This window comes from Bombyx mandarina, chromosome 05, assembly GCF_030267445.1.
Source record: "Bombyx mandarina strain Sakado chromosome 05, ASM3026744v2".
NCBI classification, from domain to species: domain Eukaryota; kingdom Metazoa; phylum Arthropoda; class Insecta; order Lepidoptera; family Bombycidae; genus Bombyx; species Bombyx mandarina.
In genome coordinates, this window is record NC_143212.1 from 15,733,267 (window position 1) to 15,751,499 (window position 18,233).

Genomic DNA, 18,233 nt, shown 5'->3' on the forward strand with positions numbered 1-18,233 from the left:
CAACTACAACTTCTTTTATACAAACAAATGTAATTACTGCGAAACAATTCACAAAACATAGCTTAATATTCAAAATACATATTTTAGTGATTTTACATGACTCACATTTAATTTATTTTACATGAATTACTTTTAAGTAATATTAACTAACATTGTTATTATCCAGCCTAATAATAGATGGCGCCAACAACATCATTGCAAAACAATTACAATACTTAATTAAATTATTAGTACTGTTAATTATAATATAAATTATTATTAATATTTATGCTTTATTCATATTTAATCATTTATACAGTCATTTGTGTTTTTAAACAATAATATAAACATTAAACATATTCTGAACATTTTCACATCAAAACAGTGTCTGCTAATTATTAAATATGGTAGAATAACAGTTTTGTTGCTAATAATAAATAAATGTTAATATAGAATAAACTAATCTATATATTATTATGTTAATTATTGCCAACAGTGGCGTTTGCGCCCATACGGCCATACTGATTCCAGCGCGTCCCTTGCGCTGTTTTAGCATTTCACATAACAGTAAACAAGTCATATCCCCTACTGGGATCTACCCAATACACAAGGCACCATTCACCCTTACGAGATCTAGCTAACACACAAGAGGATCACCCAACGGGATTTACCCAACACACAAAGCATCACTCATACAGGTCTAGTTAACTCGCAAGCCATCACCCTTACAGTATCTAGCCAACTTACCAGGCATCACCCTTACGGGATCTAGCCAACACACTCGGCATCACCCATTCGGGATCTAGCCAACTCACAAGGCATCACACATTTGGGATCTAGCCAACCCACAAGGCATCACCCTCTCGGGATCTAGCCAACCCAAAAGGCATCACCCATTCGGGATCTAGCCAACTCATAAGGCATCACCCATTCGGGATCTAGCCAACTCATAAGGCATCACCCATTCGGGATCTAGCCAACTCATAAGGCATCACCCATACGGGATCTAGCCAACTCATAAGGCATCACCCATACGGGATCTAGCCAACTCATAAGGCATCACCCATACGGGATCTAGCCAACAAGACCAGGTTTAAGGATTCGCATGGTGGCCCGCCAGCGTTTTAGGAAGGATAATTGGATAGGAAAATAAAAGTAGATACCATAACAAATTATAAATCATTTTACAGCAGAACAAATCTCTTTGCCCATACGGTCAATCAGAATCCTCTGACATTAAGAGGATAGATTTACCTATATCAAACCGTTACCATTACCAAACCTTTACCTTTACCAAAACACATTAGATGACAGAGACCGCTCGTCCATCCATTTTTTACCAGCTGATTCAACTTCCCCTGATTCATCATTCAGCGGACCATTTTCAATTTGCTTTATTTTAATGACTGGTAGGGAACATCATCCTTCTAATGCCTCTGCATTTTTGTTTTATTGTTGTGCTGCAGATTTTAATCAACTGTAATTCTTAAAGCTGCCTGTCAGATCTTATTAATTGATATTTTACAAACATGTGACATTTATGACCCATCAATAGTTCAGCATGCCTGTTGACCATGCTCGCTCTCTTTGCAATAATGTGGTACTGAATTTCATATTGTTCACAAGTTTTTGAAACTCCTGAATTATCTTTTATCTTGGTGAATTTTTAAAAGTGACAGGTTTCCAAAAATGGAACTAAGATTTTAAAAACAGAAATCACATAGAGATCTGTGCCATCCTTTTTCTTGACTAATAATAAAGCAGCACCCCCACTAGAAACCTAGGGTGCAGAGAGTTAATCACTCATCCAAAAATAAATAATTATGAAAGGAAAAGTAATAATATGGAGCTGCTGAACAGGGATGAGCTGTCTCTTATTATGGCATATTATTAAAAGTTTATTTTTATTTTTATTGTAATATGCTTGAACTCCTCACAATAAACAGGAGACATACAGTATGTACAGCGTTGTACTATCCTATCCAAATTAATTATTTCAAATCCAACTTTTATCTGCCTGATCACCATCTATGAGACATGATTTGCAAAAGTTACATGATGATTGAATAATGACTCCAAACTTGAGCATTCACTGGATAGAAACTTATAAAAATAGATAAGTTCTCCTCAAAGAGTGCAACACTGAGAAGTTATTTTTAAAAGATTAAAACCTATTAGGATGTCAGCAAGACTGTCAGTATTACCATATGATTATGATTACCATATGAAATTCTATAATAGTTCTAGTATTTTTCTCCATTAAAAGTCACAATGCTTTGTTTTGAAATCAGTTGACTCCTTATGCTCAAAAACTTTACATGAAGTTGTTTAGCTTACTAAACTAGATCTGCAATGATTTAAGTCTTAATTGTGGTGATACGTTTGTCATCTTGACGGCGGTAACAAGTTTTCTCGAAATGACGCAAGTGACGCAGTAACCACATTTAAAACCTTAGTGTTACTAAAAGTGCCACGAAAACTGAAGGAATCATTATGTGATTGTGATAAAACTGAGTTATGTTTAGATTATTAACATTATATTTACAGTATATTTTCAATTTGACGCTTTCGGAACGTTTTTAGAATCGATATTATTTAGGAAGCGAAATACATACCACAGCGTATTTCTCAATAACTTGGATCGAATAAATTTAAGATAAATACCTGAAATCAGTATTTTTACCATCTCAGCGTCAGTAGCTTTTCCAAAACATCCACGGTCTAGAACTCATTTTAAATATCCACAACTTTACTGAATGCATGGATCAGTTCGTCCCTCACTTGCTCCAATGCGGTTCAATACAAAGACCAGATATCGGCTTATGTCTTGCTTGCTCTTTTGAACTCGATGTTCATGCGATGAAACAATTAGCTTCATGATAGTTTCGTCCACATTTCCGCATCGGTCTTGATGTCACGCCCTCATCGGAGTTGAACGGCGGCAAATAAAAGTTATAATGCCACTACAAGGGTACAGCATTTGCAGCTATCATCACTTTTCGCCTTTTTAATACAGGTTGAGAGACCCATCACTTGTTCAACAGTGGGCTACTTCATTCGGAGGCTTACGATTAATTTTGGGGCTGTGATCCCACTTCTGATGTCGGCGTTAAGCCAGGATTTACACACATAACTTCTTTTACAATGAAAATACAATACAATTCTATAAAACTTTAACATTACTTGTTTACAACAAAAAGCCACGCCTGAGTTATTCAGTGGTTTTTACACAATTAGCCATTTTGTGTTGGTTATAGCAACTACAACTTCTTTTATACAAACAAATGTAATTACTGCGAAACAATTCACAAAACATAGCTTAATATTCAAAATACATATTTTAGTGATTTTACATGACTCACATTTAATTTATTTTACATGAATTACTTTTAAGTAATATTAACTAACATTGTTATTATCCAGCCTAATAATAGATGGCGCCAACAACATCATTGCAAAACAATTACAATACTTAATTAAATTATTAGTACTGTTAATTATAATATAAATTATTATTAATATTTATGCTTTATTCATATTTAATCATTTATACAGTCATTTGTGTTTTTAAACAATAATATAAACATTAAACATATTCTGAACATTTTCACATCAAAACAGTGTCTGCTAATTATTAAATATGGTAGAATAACAGTTTTGTTGCTAATAATAAATAAATGTTAATATAGAATAAACTAATCTATATATTATTATGTTAATTATTGCCAACAGTGGCGTTTGCGCCCATATGTACATAGAATAATTGAAATATATAATATTATTTAAAATTACCAAAACAAATATATATTATTATGACTAGCGACCCGCCCTCGCTTCGCTTCGGAAACATAAAATTTTATTATTGATAGCTGAGTCCCGCGATGTTACCCGCGGTTATTGTCGTACCGCGGGTGACGCCGCGGGACGAAGCTAGTCTAAAAAAGTCGCCTAAGTTACTCCTTATATCATCAGCTACCAATCAGTGAAAGTCTTATCAAAATCGGTCCCGCCGTTCCAGAGATTAGCCGGAACAAACAGACAGACAGACAAAAATTGCAAAAAATGTTATTTTGGTGTATGTACCGTATATATATTTATCTGCATGTAGTAAAAAGCGCTTATTTCAATATTACAAACAGACACTCCAATTTTATTTATATGTATGGATTAAAAATAATTATCAGTTGCAAACATTTAAATATTCCATCCAACTGATACTTATTTACAATCAACCATTATTATTATTATTATTTATTATAGTTCGCAAGTGAACCATGGTACAAATGTCAAGTATGGACAGTCAAAACGGTCTGTTAATGCCTTCAGGATGCTGTTAGGGCTGACCCGGATCCGGCGATTCAGGGATGTGCACCGTTCCCGCATTGTCGTATAGAAACAATCAATAGTAAAGCAAAATAACGGTCTTGGACAGCAACGGAAAACAATTATTTGGCCTGTATTAAACCTTTCAATCGACAAATTAACCGATTTTCATGCTGTTCACTTTTACAGGTGGTAGGACCTCTTGTGATTCCGCACGGTTAGGTACCACCACCCTGCCTATTTCTGCTGTAAAGCAGTAATGAGTTTCGGTTTGAAGGACGGGGCAGCCGTTGTAACTATACTGAGACCTTGGAACTTATATCTCAAGGTTGGTGGCGCATTTACGCTGTAGATGTCTATGGGCTCCAGTAACCACTTAACACCAGGCGGGCTGTGAGCTCGTCCACCTGCCTAAGCAATAAAAAAAAATATTAGCACAACCCTAAAAGTTCTTTTTGCAACATTGAATATTAGAATTTATATATCTGCTCCTGTTTAATTCTATTTTTAGAATCACTTACCGTAATGATTGCAGACAAGATGCACTCTGTTAGAGTAATGCCTGCACTCCTTCAGCTCTCTAAGCAAGCCGCCTTCACTCCTCAAGAAAGCGTGGTAGGAGAGCGCCGCCCCCGCCACGTGCACCCTGCCGGCCCGCGCGCCCACCCCGCGGGGGTTGGGCGTCGTGGCTCCTCCTAAGGCTATCGACGAACTTCTATTCACCCATCTATAAAAGATAAAAGTACATAATCTTGGAAGTCACTCTCCGAACGATTAGTCTCCTCCCAACGATTGGCAAACTATACGAATGCCTCCTTTGTAAACGCCTCTGGGATTTCATTACCGGGAAAAAAATATTAATCGATGTGCAGTTTGGGTTCCGCACCAAACACTCGTGCATCCATCAAGCGTACCGCCTCACGGAGCATATCTTAGTAGGGCTAAATAGGCGGAAACCAATCCCGACCGGAGCTCTGTTTTTCGATATCGCAAAGTCTGGCACAACGGTTTGATCTACAAACTGTACAACATGGGAGTCCCAGACAGACTCGTGCTCATCATATGAGTGTTCTTGTCGAACCGTTCGTTTCGATATCGAGTAGAGGGAACTCGTTCTCGCCCCCGTCAACTGCCTGCCGGAGTCCCGTAAGGCTCCGCGCTCTCCCCGTTATTTTTAAGTTGTATATCAACGATATACCCCGGTCTCCGGAAACCCATGTGGCGTCTTCGCCGATGGCTATCTACTACTCGTGTAGGAAGAAATCGTTATTGCATCGGCGACTCCAGACCGCAGTAGCCACCATGGGACAGTGGTTCCGGAAGTGGCGCATTGACATCAACCCCACGAAAAGCACAGCAGTGCTCTTCAAAAGGGGTCGCCCCCAAATACCACTTCGAGCAGCCCACTCCCAAATAGGCGCGTAAATACCTTCACCATTCGCCCAATCACTCTATTCGGCCAGCTCATACCGTGAGCCTTGAAGGGAATCCTAAATTTGGGCCGGCCGGATGACAGTGCGTAATTTGTACTTAGATATTAATTATTATTATTGTATGCCGACAATAAAGAAAACTCACGAGTATCCGAGCATGGAGCACAGTTTGAGCGCCGTGGTGTCGTCCAGCGCGCTGATGCAGGCGGGGAACCACGAGTGGTTGGCGGCTCGGTACACTTGCAGCTCCCCCCGCCCCACGTCTCCAGTTGCGTCGCTCAACCTCACTGGATGAGACATTATTTATCAACTTTTGTTTGTCCTATCTAAGCTGACAGCCTTGAGAGGCTATGTCAGCGTAACCGGACGAGTAGATGAGCTCACGGGGCTTAAGCCAGGAGTGTTGCTAAAACTGGCCCTAGCAAGAGCAGTGCTTCGCAAAATCTACCACCGGATCGGAAACGCGAGAAACTCAGTGGGCTGTGTCTATGGGTTAATTTACTCGTCGAGCCCTTCGTCGCAAGCGACGGGTTCGACAAAGACAGTGCCCGTGCTTGAGATACTTAAAGCACTGTTAATAGATCGGAAGAATCCGTAATGACGTGTTTAGGGCGACGTAGACTGTTTACCATTAGGTCCACAGGCTAGGGTATTTATCAACAACGGGAAAATATTTCGAAAACGTTTCATTGAATATCACATCATTCAATATAATTAAAGAACTGAACCTTTGACCTCTCTGCAAACTAAATCTTTTTGGCCAACTTTAGTGTCTAATTAAGTTTCTAAAGTAAACACTTATAATTACGTATTGGACATTAGTTTAAACCAAAATAATGTTATTGTTTTATTTCTATCGCTCAAGAGTAGCGCTCTTATCTGGGAAGCATTTTGTAGGTAGTGGCTTGGCTCTGCCCCTGGCATTGCTGAGGTCCGTGGCCGACGGTAACCACTCACCATCAGGTGGGCTCTATACTCGTCTGCCTACAAGGGCAATAAAAAAAAGCTTTAGCTTCTACGTTTACGGAGGTCTAGGAAAAATCGATAGATACTAAAATTATTTTTTACCTTAGAGTGGTAATATGGGAACAATTCCAAATTTTTCAAAACCAAACAATAACCTAACGTCACTTAATAGACTATGAGTCGATTCCGGATGTGTAAGATTTTATTTAAATTGGAAAACATTAATTTTACTGGTAGGGTGTCTTGTGAGTCCGCACGGGTAGGTACCACCGCCCTGCCTATTTCTACCGTGAAGCAGTAATGCGTTTCGGTTTTAAAGATGAGGCAGTTGTTGTAACTATACTGAGACCTTAGAACTTATATCTCAAGGTGGGTGGCGCATTTACGTTGTAGATGTCGATGGGCTCCGGTAACCACTTACCACCAGGTAGGCTGTGAGCTCGTTGACCCATCTAAGCAATAAAAAAAAACCTGATGACTTTGCCAGCACTAACCCTAGCAAGAGCAGTGCTTCGCAGAATCTACCCCACCGGATCGGAAACGCGACCCACTGAGAAGATCCGGCGAGAAACTCAGTGGGCTAGAGTATCGTAGCTTACGGCAGTTCCTCTCGTCCTGTCCCCAGGGGCAGTCGACCTTCCCGTCGCACATGTGCGCCTGCGAGATGCAGCGCTGGTTCCCGCAGTGCACGTCGCCGCTGCGCTTGCACACGCGGCAGTTGAGCTCGTCGGAGCGGTCGGCGCAGTCCACGTGCCCGTCGCAGCGCCAGTCGTGCGGGATGCAGCGCTTCACGTCGCATTGGAAGCCGGACACGCAGACTGGACCGCAACCGGTATGTAAGGTTTTGTATTTTTATTATTTTGTGGCGTCAGCCATCACAGAACAGACGATAATAGGTTGAGGGAAAACTCTTTTAGCATTATAGTATGTATGAACTTGTAATAAAATCTCTTTGGCTATATTATTTGTAACTGGCTGGTTATGGTATCATTAAAAGTTTAAATTTTAAAGAAGATAATTCCAAATTCAAATGAGATGATATGGGATGAAATATCATCTTAAGTAAAAGGTGGTCATTTACTAAGATTTTTTCAGTGGACTTTTTGGAGGATCCTGAGAAGTTACGTCCAGTGGCTTTGTTTAATTTTCCTACATTTGTGCACTTTCACAGATATTAAACAGTTAATAAACCACCATTATTAAACATTTAAACCCGAAGAAACACTAAATAGACAAAATAAAACAAATCACACAACTTCACTCCTCGCGTTCCCGCCAAAAAGTCCCCTATATATTAATAAGTGAAGCAAAAACTTTGTACCCCCTTTTTACGGAAATTGCGCGGACGGAGAATTATGAAATTTCTCCCTATAGAGAATGTGGAGAGGGAGTGCAGAATTTTTTTATTTTATTTATCATGCATAAATACATTAAATCACAAAAAAAAACATTACACACCCTACCGTGTATTTGAAACACATACGCATTTATACTCTTTTGTTTATTGTCAAACTTTTGTTATTGTCTAAAGTCTGCGGTTAAATTGAGAATAGATTAATATTGTTTGTCCTTAATATTATTTGTCGATAGTGTAGTCTGTACGAAATTTGTGATTGTAGAAGTATAATAATAGTCTATGACAATAAAACCATAATAATGTTCAAACTCTATTAATTATAGTCGAATTTCGACTACTGCGGGACCACTAGTATAACATTTCTAGACATTTCTGAAATATGCTTAAGTGAAGTTTTTAGTATTCTGTGGACCATATTGTCAATTTTTCGCGACAAAAATAGCCAAAGTGATATTACGGGCTCAGACCACAACTTGTCGTGAGTAAAGACCAGCAAGATAATCCACTAATAAACTTTACAGTAATAAGCCCATATTCTGTTACCTGGCTTAGCAGCACGGAATCTAGCCTCCTTGACCTCTCTGTTCCCAAGGCAGACATCAGTGTCGGTCGACTCCGGGAATATCTCGCACTGGAGGTAATCGGGCATCGAAAGCCCGAATACTTCAAGGAAGAATCCGCATCGTCGCATCGTTTCTGATTTATCAAATATTATAATTATTTTTACAATATCAATTAAGTGTGTTGGTATAAAAAAGTTAAAACAAAAATCTGCTACCATAATACCCTATAATACCGTCAACAAAAAAAATTTGAGCTTTTTCAAACGTGGAGTGTTTTCTAATGGTAAGCCGATATTTTTTAATATCCGTAATTATTAGGGAGCACAGAGTCTGCCTCATGTTATGTGGTTACCGTTGTCAATGGATCACTGCTAACACCCACTACCTGTTGAGAAAAACTTAACGGAATCGATTTAAATAAAAGCCACTAAGAAGCGCCCTAAATCTTTTAAGGTAGGAATAAAAATAATAATGAAATAAGTATTTTTATAGTAAAGCCAGTTTATCGAATAAAATACTCAGGAAAAATACATATCTGCACAGTTTCAAATATGCATCTTATATTCGACATTATACGGTTCATTTTCAACAGCAGCTTGATGGGCGCTGCCCATTTTATACTAAGTTGGTGTATTGCTAAGATGGCATAAGCTCGCGACCTACTGGTAGCTGAGTACATTAAGCATGCCGCCACTTAACCTTGAACATGAAAATGTGGTCGAAGTGGTAACTGTAATGTGGTAACAAAAATTCTCGAGTAGATACATCGCGGTAGAAATATGCAGGAAACGATGGTATAAGCCCACAAAATGTCCGAATCCAAAAAAAAAACGAAAATAAACCGCCAATACCAAACTTATTTCAGCTCACCTTGACATAAGCTTCTACAAGGCCGCACCATGTGTCCAAGCGGACCGCACTTAGGTACAAAGAGCGAACAAAGAAACAGAGCTGTCAACTCGTAACAACGCACGTCGACTACCGCATCATAGATCTCCAGATCCTGAAAGAAAAAAATACCATATAATTCTGCTTGTACAATGGTGCTTATTAACTACTAATGCTGGTTATTAACCAGAGATGAGGTACGAGCTTGGTGACCACAGCGGTTCCTTAGGTCGTCCCCAATACCAGATTCCTTTCATTAGTCATCTTCTCTTTCTCCCTCATGTTTACTCTTCTAATGTAACTCAAAGCTAAAGCGGCAGGTAAGAAAGTAATTCAAACGTATTGTAAGTGTAGTGATCAGTATGTAGTTTAAATGCTAACATTTAGTCTGAATTTATGCATAAATTATGGCATATTTATAATTTTTTTATTGCCCTAGTAGGCAGAAGCGCATACGGCCTAACTGACGGTGAGTGGTCGCCGATGGACTTCAGCAATGCCAGGGCCAGAGTCAAACCGCTGCCTACCGTGAAAATGAGAGCTTAAGAATTCCTACATTCGTATTTTGATAACTGAGACAGCAGGCTGTGTTCCCGCAACAGTCTTCCCGGTTTCTGCTGCGAAAATACCATATATTACGATTTACAATATATTAGGGCTGCAATTAATATTTCCCTTTAAAGGCTAACCTGTAAGGCTGTGTTCACGTTTTGGGCACTGATACATGGCGAGCGAAGGTTGGCAACGATCATTAATGACGCAAAAAGCCTTGATGAAAAAACACAAAAAACTGCCAAATTTCTACTACTATACTAGCTACTACCATAACAGTGAGTGTTAAATTAGCTCCGCAACGGGTGGCAAAAAGAGTCATTTACAAAAAAATCAACGAAACAAATTCTTCCAACTTTACTGACGTTCTTAAGTGCCAATTAACTTTAAACTGCCTCGCTCCCTTACTTATGAAGTGGCTGTTTGTACTAGGCCTTCAGCCACTTACAGGCTTACTGTTTTGTATAATAGTCAAAACAGATCTGGCAGTGCATGGAAGATAAACAATATCTATGCTGGTAATTTCGAGGGGCTATGCCAGCTTAACCGACCAAGTAGGTGAGCTCACGGGGCTTTAACCTGGTGAATTGCTAACAATAGCCATAGCAAGAGCAGTGCTTCGCAGAATCTACCACTGGATCGGAAACGCGACTTACTGGGAAGATCCGGCGAGAAACTCTGAGGGCCGAATGAAAATAATCACAACAGGCACTTTACAAAACATAATTAACAATAATACTGGCCGGTACAAAACGTCAGGTGAGATGACATAAGCGTCATACGATGTGGAGCGTTTAGTCGTATGCAAGTACTTGCCTACTCGCTACACTTTTAATACTCCCATGAATAGCCACACAATAATTCAAAGTTTCTCAAAACGCAAATGTACATTTGGGCTCCGCGAGACTTCGCAAACTGCCCAAACTTCGTCGTCCGATTTCACGTCGACTTGAAACGATAGTTAAATTAAGTTTGGTCATTCAACATATGGTCATTGCATTTCCTTGTCTACTAATCTGTTTGAGTAATGGTAGGAAGCGCTGAAGCCGTTCAATGTTAGTAGAAGTTTAGTTTACTGAACAATCGGAGGCTGTGAATGGAATTGACTCTTAATGAATTTACGTATGATCGAAGTCTCAAATGCTGTGTAAAGGCTTAATTATCAAATAGTGACCATTGTAAAAACATGGGAGTATGAAACGCTTCACGCAGCAATAGAAATGCGGCTCTACCGTGATGTCTTAGTGAAGCAGACCAACTTTCATCAGAATTTGAACTGACCTGCTATTTCGTACCATGAACAAAGTAAAAAACCTAGCCAGCGAGCGACCACGTTACCCAAGCCAGTGAGAGGTCACGTGACTACATTTCGGCATGATGTTATGATGTCATGATGATGTTCGGCTCTAAGCATACTATAAAGTTATCTTCGACATTAGAAAGGTCACTCACTGACCGGCCATGGTGGCATATTGCGGCAGAAAAAAGGGGGCTTATGTTATATATTGTACCATCAGTAAATGCCAGTTGCAGTATGCTGATATAATACTCGAAAAACGCTGTTGCCCATTCTCCAATGATTCACATTGAAGGTTCTTACTAGAGCTATGGGAAGGACGCGGTGGTCATATTGTTGATTAATTAGTTTGTGGTCGTAGCCACACTGCGAGATATGAATATCGGAATATTCGCATCGTTTGATACAGATGCACCGGGTGTCTCACACTTGCACCATACGAGCTCACAAAAACTGATTCGATTTTAAATAGTCATTTCAATAACCCAATATTTTGGCGCAAGTTAGCACGCACCTACGTGCTTTGTTCTACCAAGGCTCACCGTGATTTCTAGTTTACTGTATTTAATGTCGGCACCCCGTCGCTTCTATTGTACGCTTGACAATGATTGATAGTGGTCGCGCAGAGCTTACGCCTAATGTTTATTGATGTTGTCAATAGAAAGCGCCGATTAAACCGTTTCGGCCTGTAACTTTTGTTAATGACATTTGAAAACGTTTCAAAGGTAATCAAGTATTTAACTTTTTTTATGGCTTTGATAGGTGGAAGAGCTCACGACCAACGTACTGTGATTACCGGAGTCCATAGATATCTACAACGTTAATGCCGCCACCCACTATGAGACATGAGTTCTAAGGTCTCAATTTTTATAGTGCTAACGGCTGCCCCACTCTTCAAAACGAAATCCTGCTTCACGGCAGATATAATCAGGGTGGTGGCATCTACCTGTGCGGACTCACGACACACACTTACCACCAGTAAAACTTCTTTAGGTATTTTTGAGCTGTTACCAAACCATGTTTCTTAAAAAGGCCTGTTGGAATTGCTGTGGAGCGTATTGTGGGCAATATATATTGACGTAACACAGACAGATAACCAATGAGGTGGATCGACGAACTGGTCTGTATCGGTATCACTTCTCAAAGGTTTACTTCCTAATAAAACTTAAAATATTCCAGCATCAATTCTAATCTTTGAAAATATTTAGCTATGCGGGAATCCATCAATAATGATATTAATTACTTTATGACGAAATACGAGGCGTGATCGAGCATTCAGCTTGGGGATTACTCCCGTCCGCGTCCCTCTGTCGGAATATAAATTAATTGATTTGGAAGTCTTTTGATCTGTACATTTTCAAGTCACTTGTGTTGTTGCGTCTATAGCATTATTAGATACGAGTGCTCAACGAGGCATCGGCGAACATATTTTTACGACAAGAGGTAAACCAGGCTTGATCTTATATTTTAATGGTTGCACAGACCCATAGACACCTCAATGCATATAAGTCTGCCTTGAAACATGAGCATAAATGTTCATCTTATTTACCGCATCACAAAATCAGAAATAATGCAATACAAAATTCTAACAAAAAACAAAAACGACTTTTAGCGAATAAAATATTAGCAGTTATATTATTAGTCCACGTCAATTTAATATGGATTATTAACTAAAAAACTACTGGTCAGGTCATAATTAAATAGAATCACATTAGAAGCACCAGCTTTCAAATAAAAAAAGGATCATCAAAATCAGTTCACCTAGAAAACAGTTTTAGAGAGAACAGAGTTAAAAATCAGTCGAATTGATAGCTTTCTCGTTTTTTAAATCGGTTAAAAAGATTTTTTTTTTACTTCGTAATGGTACCGAGCTATTAGGTATAACCTTCAGTAATTAAAGCTAGAACCGAAATCTGTTAAAGGCTCAGAATCGACTGCTAAAGATTCAAAGCGGACGAAGCAAGTAAAATAGTGTAATACCTCACGTATATGATTTATTTTTATTATTCATAGTCAGTGTCTATGAAATTTCATGACACTTTAAAGCACTCGCTGTTTTGATCCCAATCAAAAATGTTCAACCGGCATGAGTTTCTACTGCCACCTTTTTTGAGCTGGAGCTGAACCTCCTTCGAGGTTCCGATGCCTAGGGATGCGTCAAGGACTGTATGACAAGGGCGTGGGACACGGCTGCCCAAGTTGATAAAAGCCCACCCACTTAACGACTCCTCTGCAATCTCAGCCAACGCCCGATCTCCGCCCGAGATAGAACCCGGGCAATGTAGAGAGATTCCGCGCTAAGTACTACCACCCAGCTTATTTTTGCCACGAAGTAGTATTGAAACCATCCCACTGCAATTATCGCCACATGTGTTCGCCGATTGTCGTAAATTTATGGTATTATGAGACATGTCTTAGAAAAGCAAAAAATCGTTGGACTAAGTTCTCTTAGCCGAAGCTTTTTATAAAAGCACTCTTCAAAATGAACGACTGCTTCGCAGAAGAAACGGTCTTGCAGGCTAGGGTATGTAATTTATAAATTTCGCGCGATTTATTTAAATTTTCTTCAAGGAACTTGTTAATATAAAATGTATTCCCCTCTAAGCTTCTTGTTTTTTTTTAAAACTAGAAGCTTAGTGGAGTACATATATTTTTTTACATTACAATTGGGTAGATATATTAGTTTTCGGAATTGCCTTCAATCATTACCTAGGCTTTTTTTTACGGCCCACTTGACATTAATTTGTTACCGGACCCCTTATTCGTCGATAACGTAAATGCTGCCCCTTTGAGAGATGACATCGGGTCCTCGCGTTCCCTTACAGGGGCGCGGTTCAGACATCGTGGTAGGGATCCCGGAGGGATCTCTGCCCGGCCGTAACCTCCCTGCCTAACAAAGCAGGGATGATGTGATTTGAGACGTGCCTTTAAATCTCGGTTTTATAGTTACTGCTTCACGGCAGAAGTAGAATATTGGTACCTACCAGAGCAGAGAAGACGCCCCACCACTGGTAAATTTTAAGCCTTATCGGACTTGCCCAAATAAGCCGATACAAACAAATATCATATGGAAATACCTGTTGTGCGTCCCTCTGCCCGAAATGTCCGATGTAATTAGGGAATACGGTGAAGTTGTAAGATATCCGGTGCTGGTGGCAGAAGCTCACAATGACCGGCAGACACACTCCGGGGGCCGGGTTCTTGTCGGCGGGAGCGTCCGTAGGTGCTGGCCACGTTACTACAGTGGAACGGTTCACAGCTTGCGAGACATACTGTGAGACAAGAAATTCAGAATATAAATATAGTATTTATCCTGTAAATTACCTGTGATTCAAAATTTCATGGAAACAAAATAAATTACTTCTCTTTAAATAGTTACGGGGAATGATTTAAGAAAAAAAAGTACTTATGACGACGCTTGCAGCTGAAAGTAAGTATTGTACTTTTTGACGAAGCATGTTGCTGATAATAACATGTACTTTTAGGTTAGGAATATTGTGTTCTTTTTTTATAATAAATGGTAATTTGTTAGTGATTAACGTATCAAGTTAGATTACTGGTAATCAAGAAAAAAACCGACAATACTTAATTCCGGTAGATTGTGCTTTAGTTCTTTAAATATTTACTTTGATTATGATGTGATATCTCTGTATACAGCTAAACGAACATCCCAGTATCACTCTTTTCATTAGAACGCTATTTTTCATTCATAATTTAAATGCGATCGATATTTTAAAGCAAAGGATTAAGGAAAACGGGAAATGCGCCAACAAATCCAAAATGACATTGTATTTCGCGTCTGAAGGCTTAGATCTTGCATGCCCTGCAGCTGTCGATAACAGTATTGTGACGGGATTATGCGCTTTCAAAGTAAATTTTACAGTAAGTTGTAGAGCTAAAACATTGTTCGAATTTCAAATTATTCTTATTAAAAGTTTGTTTCAAAGCGTACTTACTAGTTTTCTTTTACAAGAATTAAAAACTTTGGACTCGATGGGTGATTATTTCGTTTATGCTTCAATAACTCCACAGTTAATTCAATTTGTAATGAAGTAACAACTAAGGTCGGTACATTAAATATTTTTATTTATTATTAAAGTAACTCAGGCGGGCATGTGCAACGGACCACCTGATGTTTCTAACTCAGATAGTACCTTCGGAAAATTTACTTAAACGATCATTCAATTTGGAGATTTTGCAAGGAAAAAGAAGAAAGAAACAGAATGCACTTCACACCGTGTCGAGGATTATTCAGGATGAAATTCGTTATTGAATTGTTATGATTGTGCGGACTAAGAAGACCTGACGCAGTTCATCTCTCACACCATTAAATTCTAGACATTAAAGATAACGAATACCGTTGTGGACCATGGCGACTTAGTTGCTTTCTTTATTACGTCCTTGCGAATTGACGATCGGCCGAATAATCTCTTGCCTTCCACTTGGCCTTAAACAAATAGTCGCCCGATTGAGGCCTCTTCCCTGGATATGCGACCAAAGAACTTCAAAATCGGTAAATGTTACACAATTCGAGGCGGTTTTTGATACCGAGATCGTCGTTTATAATGATATTGTAGTTATAGTGATCGAGAAATACCAAAGGAACTTTAATACAGCTGGATGATCATAATTGAGAATACACTGTGGAAAATTATTAGCTCTTAGAAATTAAATGAGTAGAGAGCTATTAGAGGCCACGACCCTCAGCATTGAAGATTGTCGACGCAAGGAGGAGAGAGATAATAATAATAATAATAATATTTATTCAAGCCTCTTAAAATGCAAACACGTACAAGAATTCTTAACACTAGTATAATAATATACATGGCTTTTTTATGAGGTATACAATAACAAAATTCCCTGACTTTTATGCTAGGAAAACCTGTGTTACAAAAGTCAGTGGTTCAGTGCTAAGTCACCAGGTAAAGAAAGTTAACCAGGAAAACCACTCGGATGGCGCTTGCGATAACAGAATCAAGGTGACGGGATTCTCTCAAATAATATCTTAGACCATACCGTTTGAAGTACCAACCAAACCAAAGTACGAAACAAATCAAAGATGCACCCAAAGTGTCAGTGTAGACAAAGATACGACTGGTGCATTAAGGTAAAAATGACGGTCTATCTAAATACGAAGCTAACATTAACTAATCAAAATTAAAGCCAACTAAATAGACAAATTATCTGAATTATATAGAAGCTAAAATGCTATCCAACAAACGGGTCTTTCAATAAAAGCATTTGAAAAACAAAACGCTCCTCCCTAGATTCAAACGAACCGCTATTACTTATTTTCAGTGCTCAGTTAATTGGAGTATACTCATAAAGGAACACAATGAGGCAACAACATAATTACTGCCACTCCAACGATGCCTTACAATGCACGAGTACTTACATTGTGAATGTAATTGTTTTGTTCAATAAGAAAAGAGCTGTTTGTACGAAAGAATTTTTATGGGATAATAAGGTTGCCGATTCACGGTTTCTTTGCGATTCGGACGGTTTTATGGAAATATTATCTTGTACGTTGCGATAGAATTAATTTAGTGAGTATAGACATGAAAAATTATGTGATTTGTGGGTAGGAAATTTTCATCTTTCTTATTCCATAGACGCCGGCCACTGATGCTTTCAGAAAGAAAACTTTTAATTATTTTCTGTTAGATAGATACATTCAGCTAACACATTTACTTGAACTGTAATACAGATTGATGGTACAGCATCATGTGAGCTCACACGGTTAGATATTTAACATCCTGCGTATTTCTACCGCCAAGTAGTAAAGCGTCCGGTTTGAGCTTAGAATTCATGTATCAAAGTGGTATTCGTAGGAATGCAAATAAAACTTGGACAACATCTTTGAAAGAGTTCGGAAACATTGACGATCTACTGTTTCCTAAATTATTAGTGTATAGGAAACGATAAAGCGACAAAGCGACGATCTTAACGACAAAGATCTTCACGGAGCGAACCATATTGATCAGTAGACGCACAATCCAAACATCGTTATTCGGAATTTGTATAAATTATGTGGGCATCGGAAAATTGGTACGCTTCAAAGTCTTGCAGGATATTTAGATTCGGTAATTTTTCGCTTCAAATATCATAAGAATAGTAAGCTTTAAATATTTTTTAAGGTTTAGTTTAGTTTAGTTTAGTTTAGTTTAGTTTAGTTTAGTTTAGTTTAGTTTAGTTTAGTGTAGGGTTTGAATTTTTTAGTGTAGGGCTTAGTTTAGTTTAGTGTAGGGTTCGAATTAGATTCGCATCTTTATTATGGACTTAACTTACCTGTACTGCGGGATTGGCTCGGAAGTAGGCGAATAGAGCGCCAGTTATGGCTAACAGTGCTACAGCGTTGAGTGCCACTTGCATCAGTCTGAACTTGTGCGGGGAGCCTTCGTTGCTGGCTCCGCGTATGTCCCGCAGCATCTGCACACGTCCAAAGGAATTCAATTGACTATCGTTGTACAATAATAGTTATTAACAGCCGAAATAAGAATGGTAATTATAAAATCTGTTTAGAAAACTTTTAAAACTTCTTTTACAGTTTAATTTTCAGCTTTTTATTGACAATTGGACTGACAGTCAGTGGTGCTGTAGTTAGCGTCCCTGACGGTTGCGCCGAGGGTCGTGGGTTCGATTCCCATATCGGGCCAACATTATTTGATGAACAGGTTTATTTACTCTTTGTCTGTGGGTGTCTATTTTTTTTATTGCTTAGGTTGTTGGACGAGCTCAAAGCCCAGCTGATGTTAAGTGGTTACTGGAGCCCATGGACATCTACAACGTAAATGCGCCACCTACCTTGAGATATAAGTTCTAAGATCTCAGTATAGTTACAACGGCTGCTCCACCCTTCAAAACCCCACCCTTTG

General features: G+C 38.9%; 2 protein-coding genes across 6 annotated transcripts in view; one reads left to right on the forward strand and one right to left on the reverse strand.

Annotated features, from left to right (window-relative positions):
* Dscam3 (Down syndrome cell adhesion molecule 3) overlaps window positions 1-18,233 on the forward strand; it is a 319,922-nt gene that overhangs the window by 259,441 nt on the left and 42,248 nt on the right. The window lies entirely within an intron of this gene.
* The window catches only part of Corin (corin serine peptidase), a 114,427-nt gene that overhangs the window by 26,546 nt on the left and 69,648 nt on the right, over window positions 1-18,233 (reverse strand). The window contains exons 6-12 of the mRNA XM_089727913.1: window positions 17,647-17,787; window positions 14,436-14,630; window positions 9,492-9,624; window positions 8,602-8,754; window positions 7,301-7,519; window positions 5,881-6,022; window positions 4,824-5,029 (exon numbers count right to left, since the gene is read on the reverse strand). Coding sequence (XP_089584039.1) covers window positions 4,824-5,029; window positions 5,881-6,022; window positions 7,301-7,519; window positions 8,602-8,754; window positions 9,492-9,624; window positions 14,436-14,630; window positions 17,647-17,787 — 1,189 coding nt within the window. The remainder of the gene's footprint in view (window positions 1-4,823; window positions 5,030-5,880; window positions 6,023-7,300; window positions 7,520-8,601; window positions 8,755-9,491; window positions 9,625-14,435; window positions 14,631-17,646; window positions 17,788-18,233) is intronic.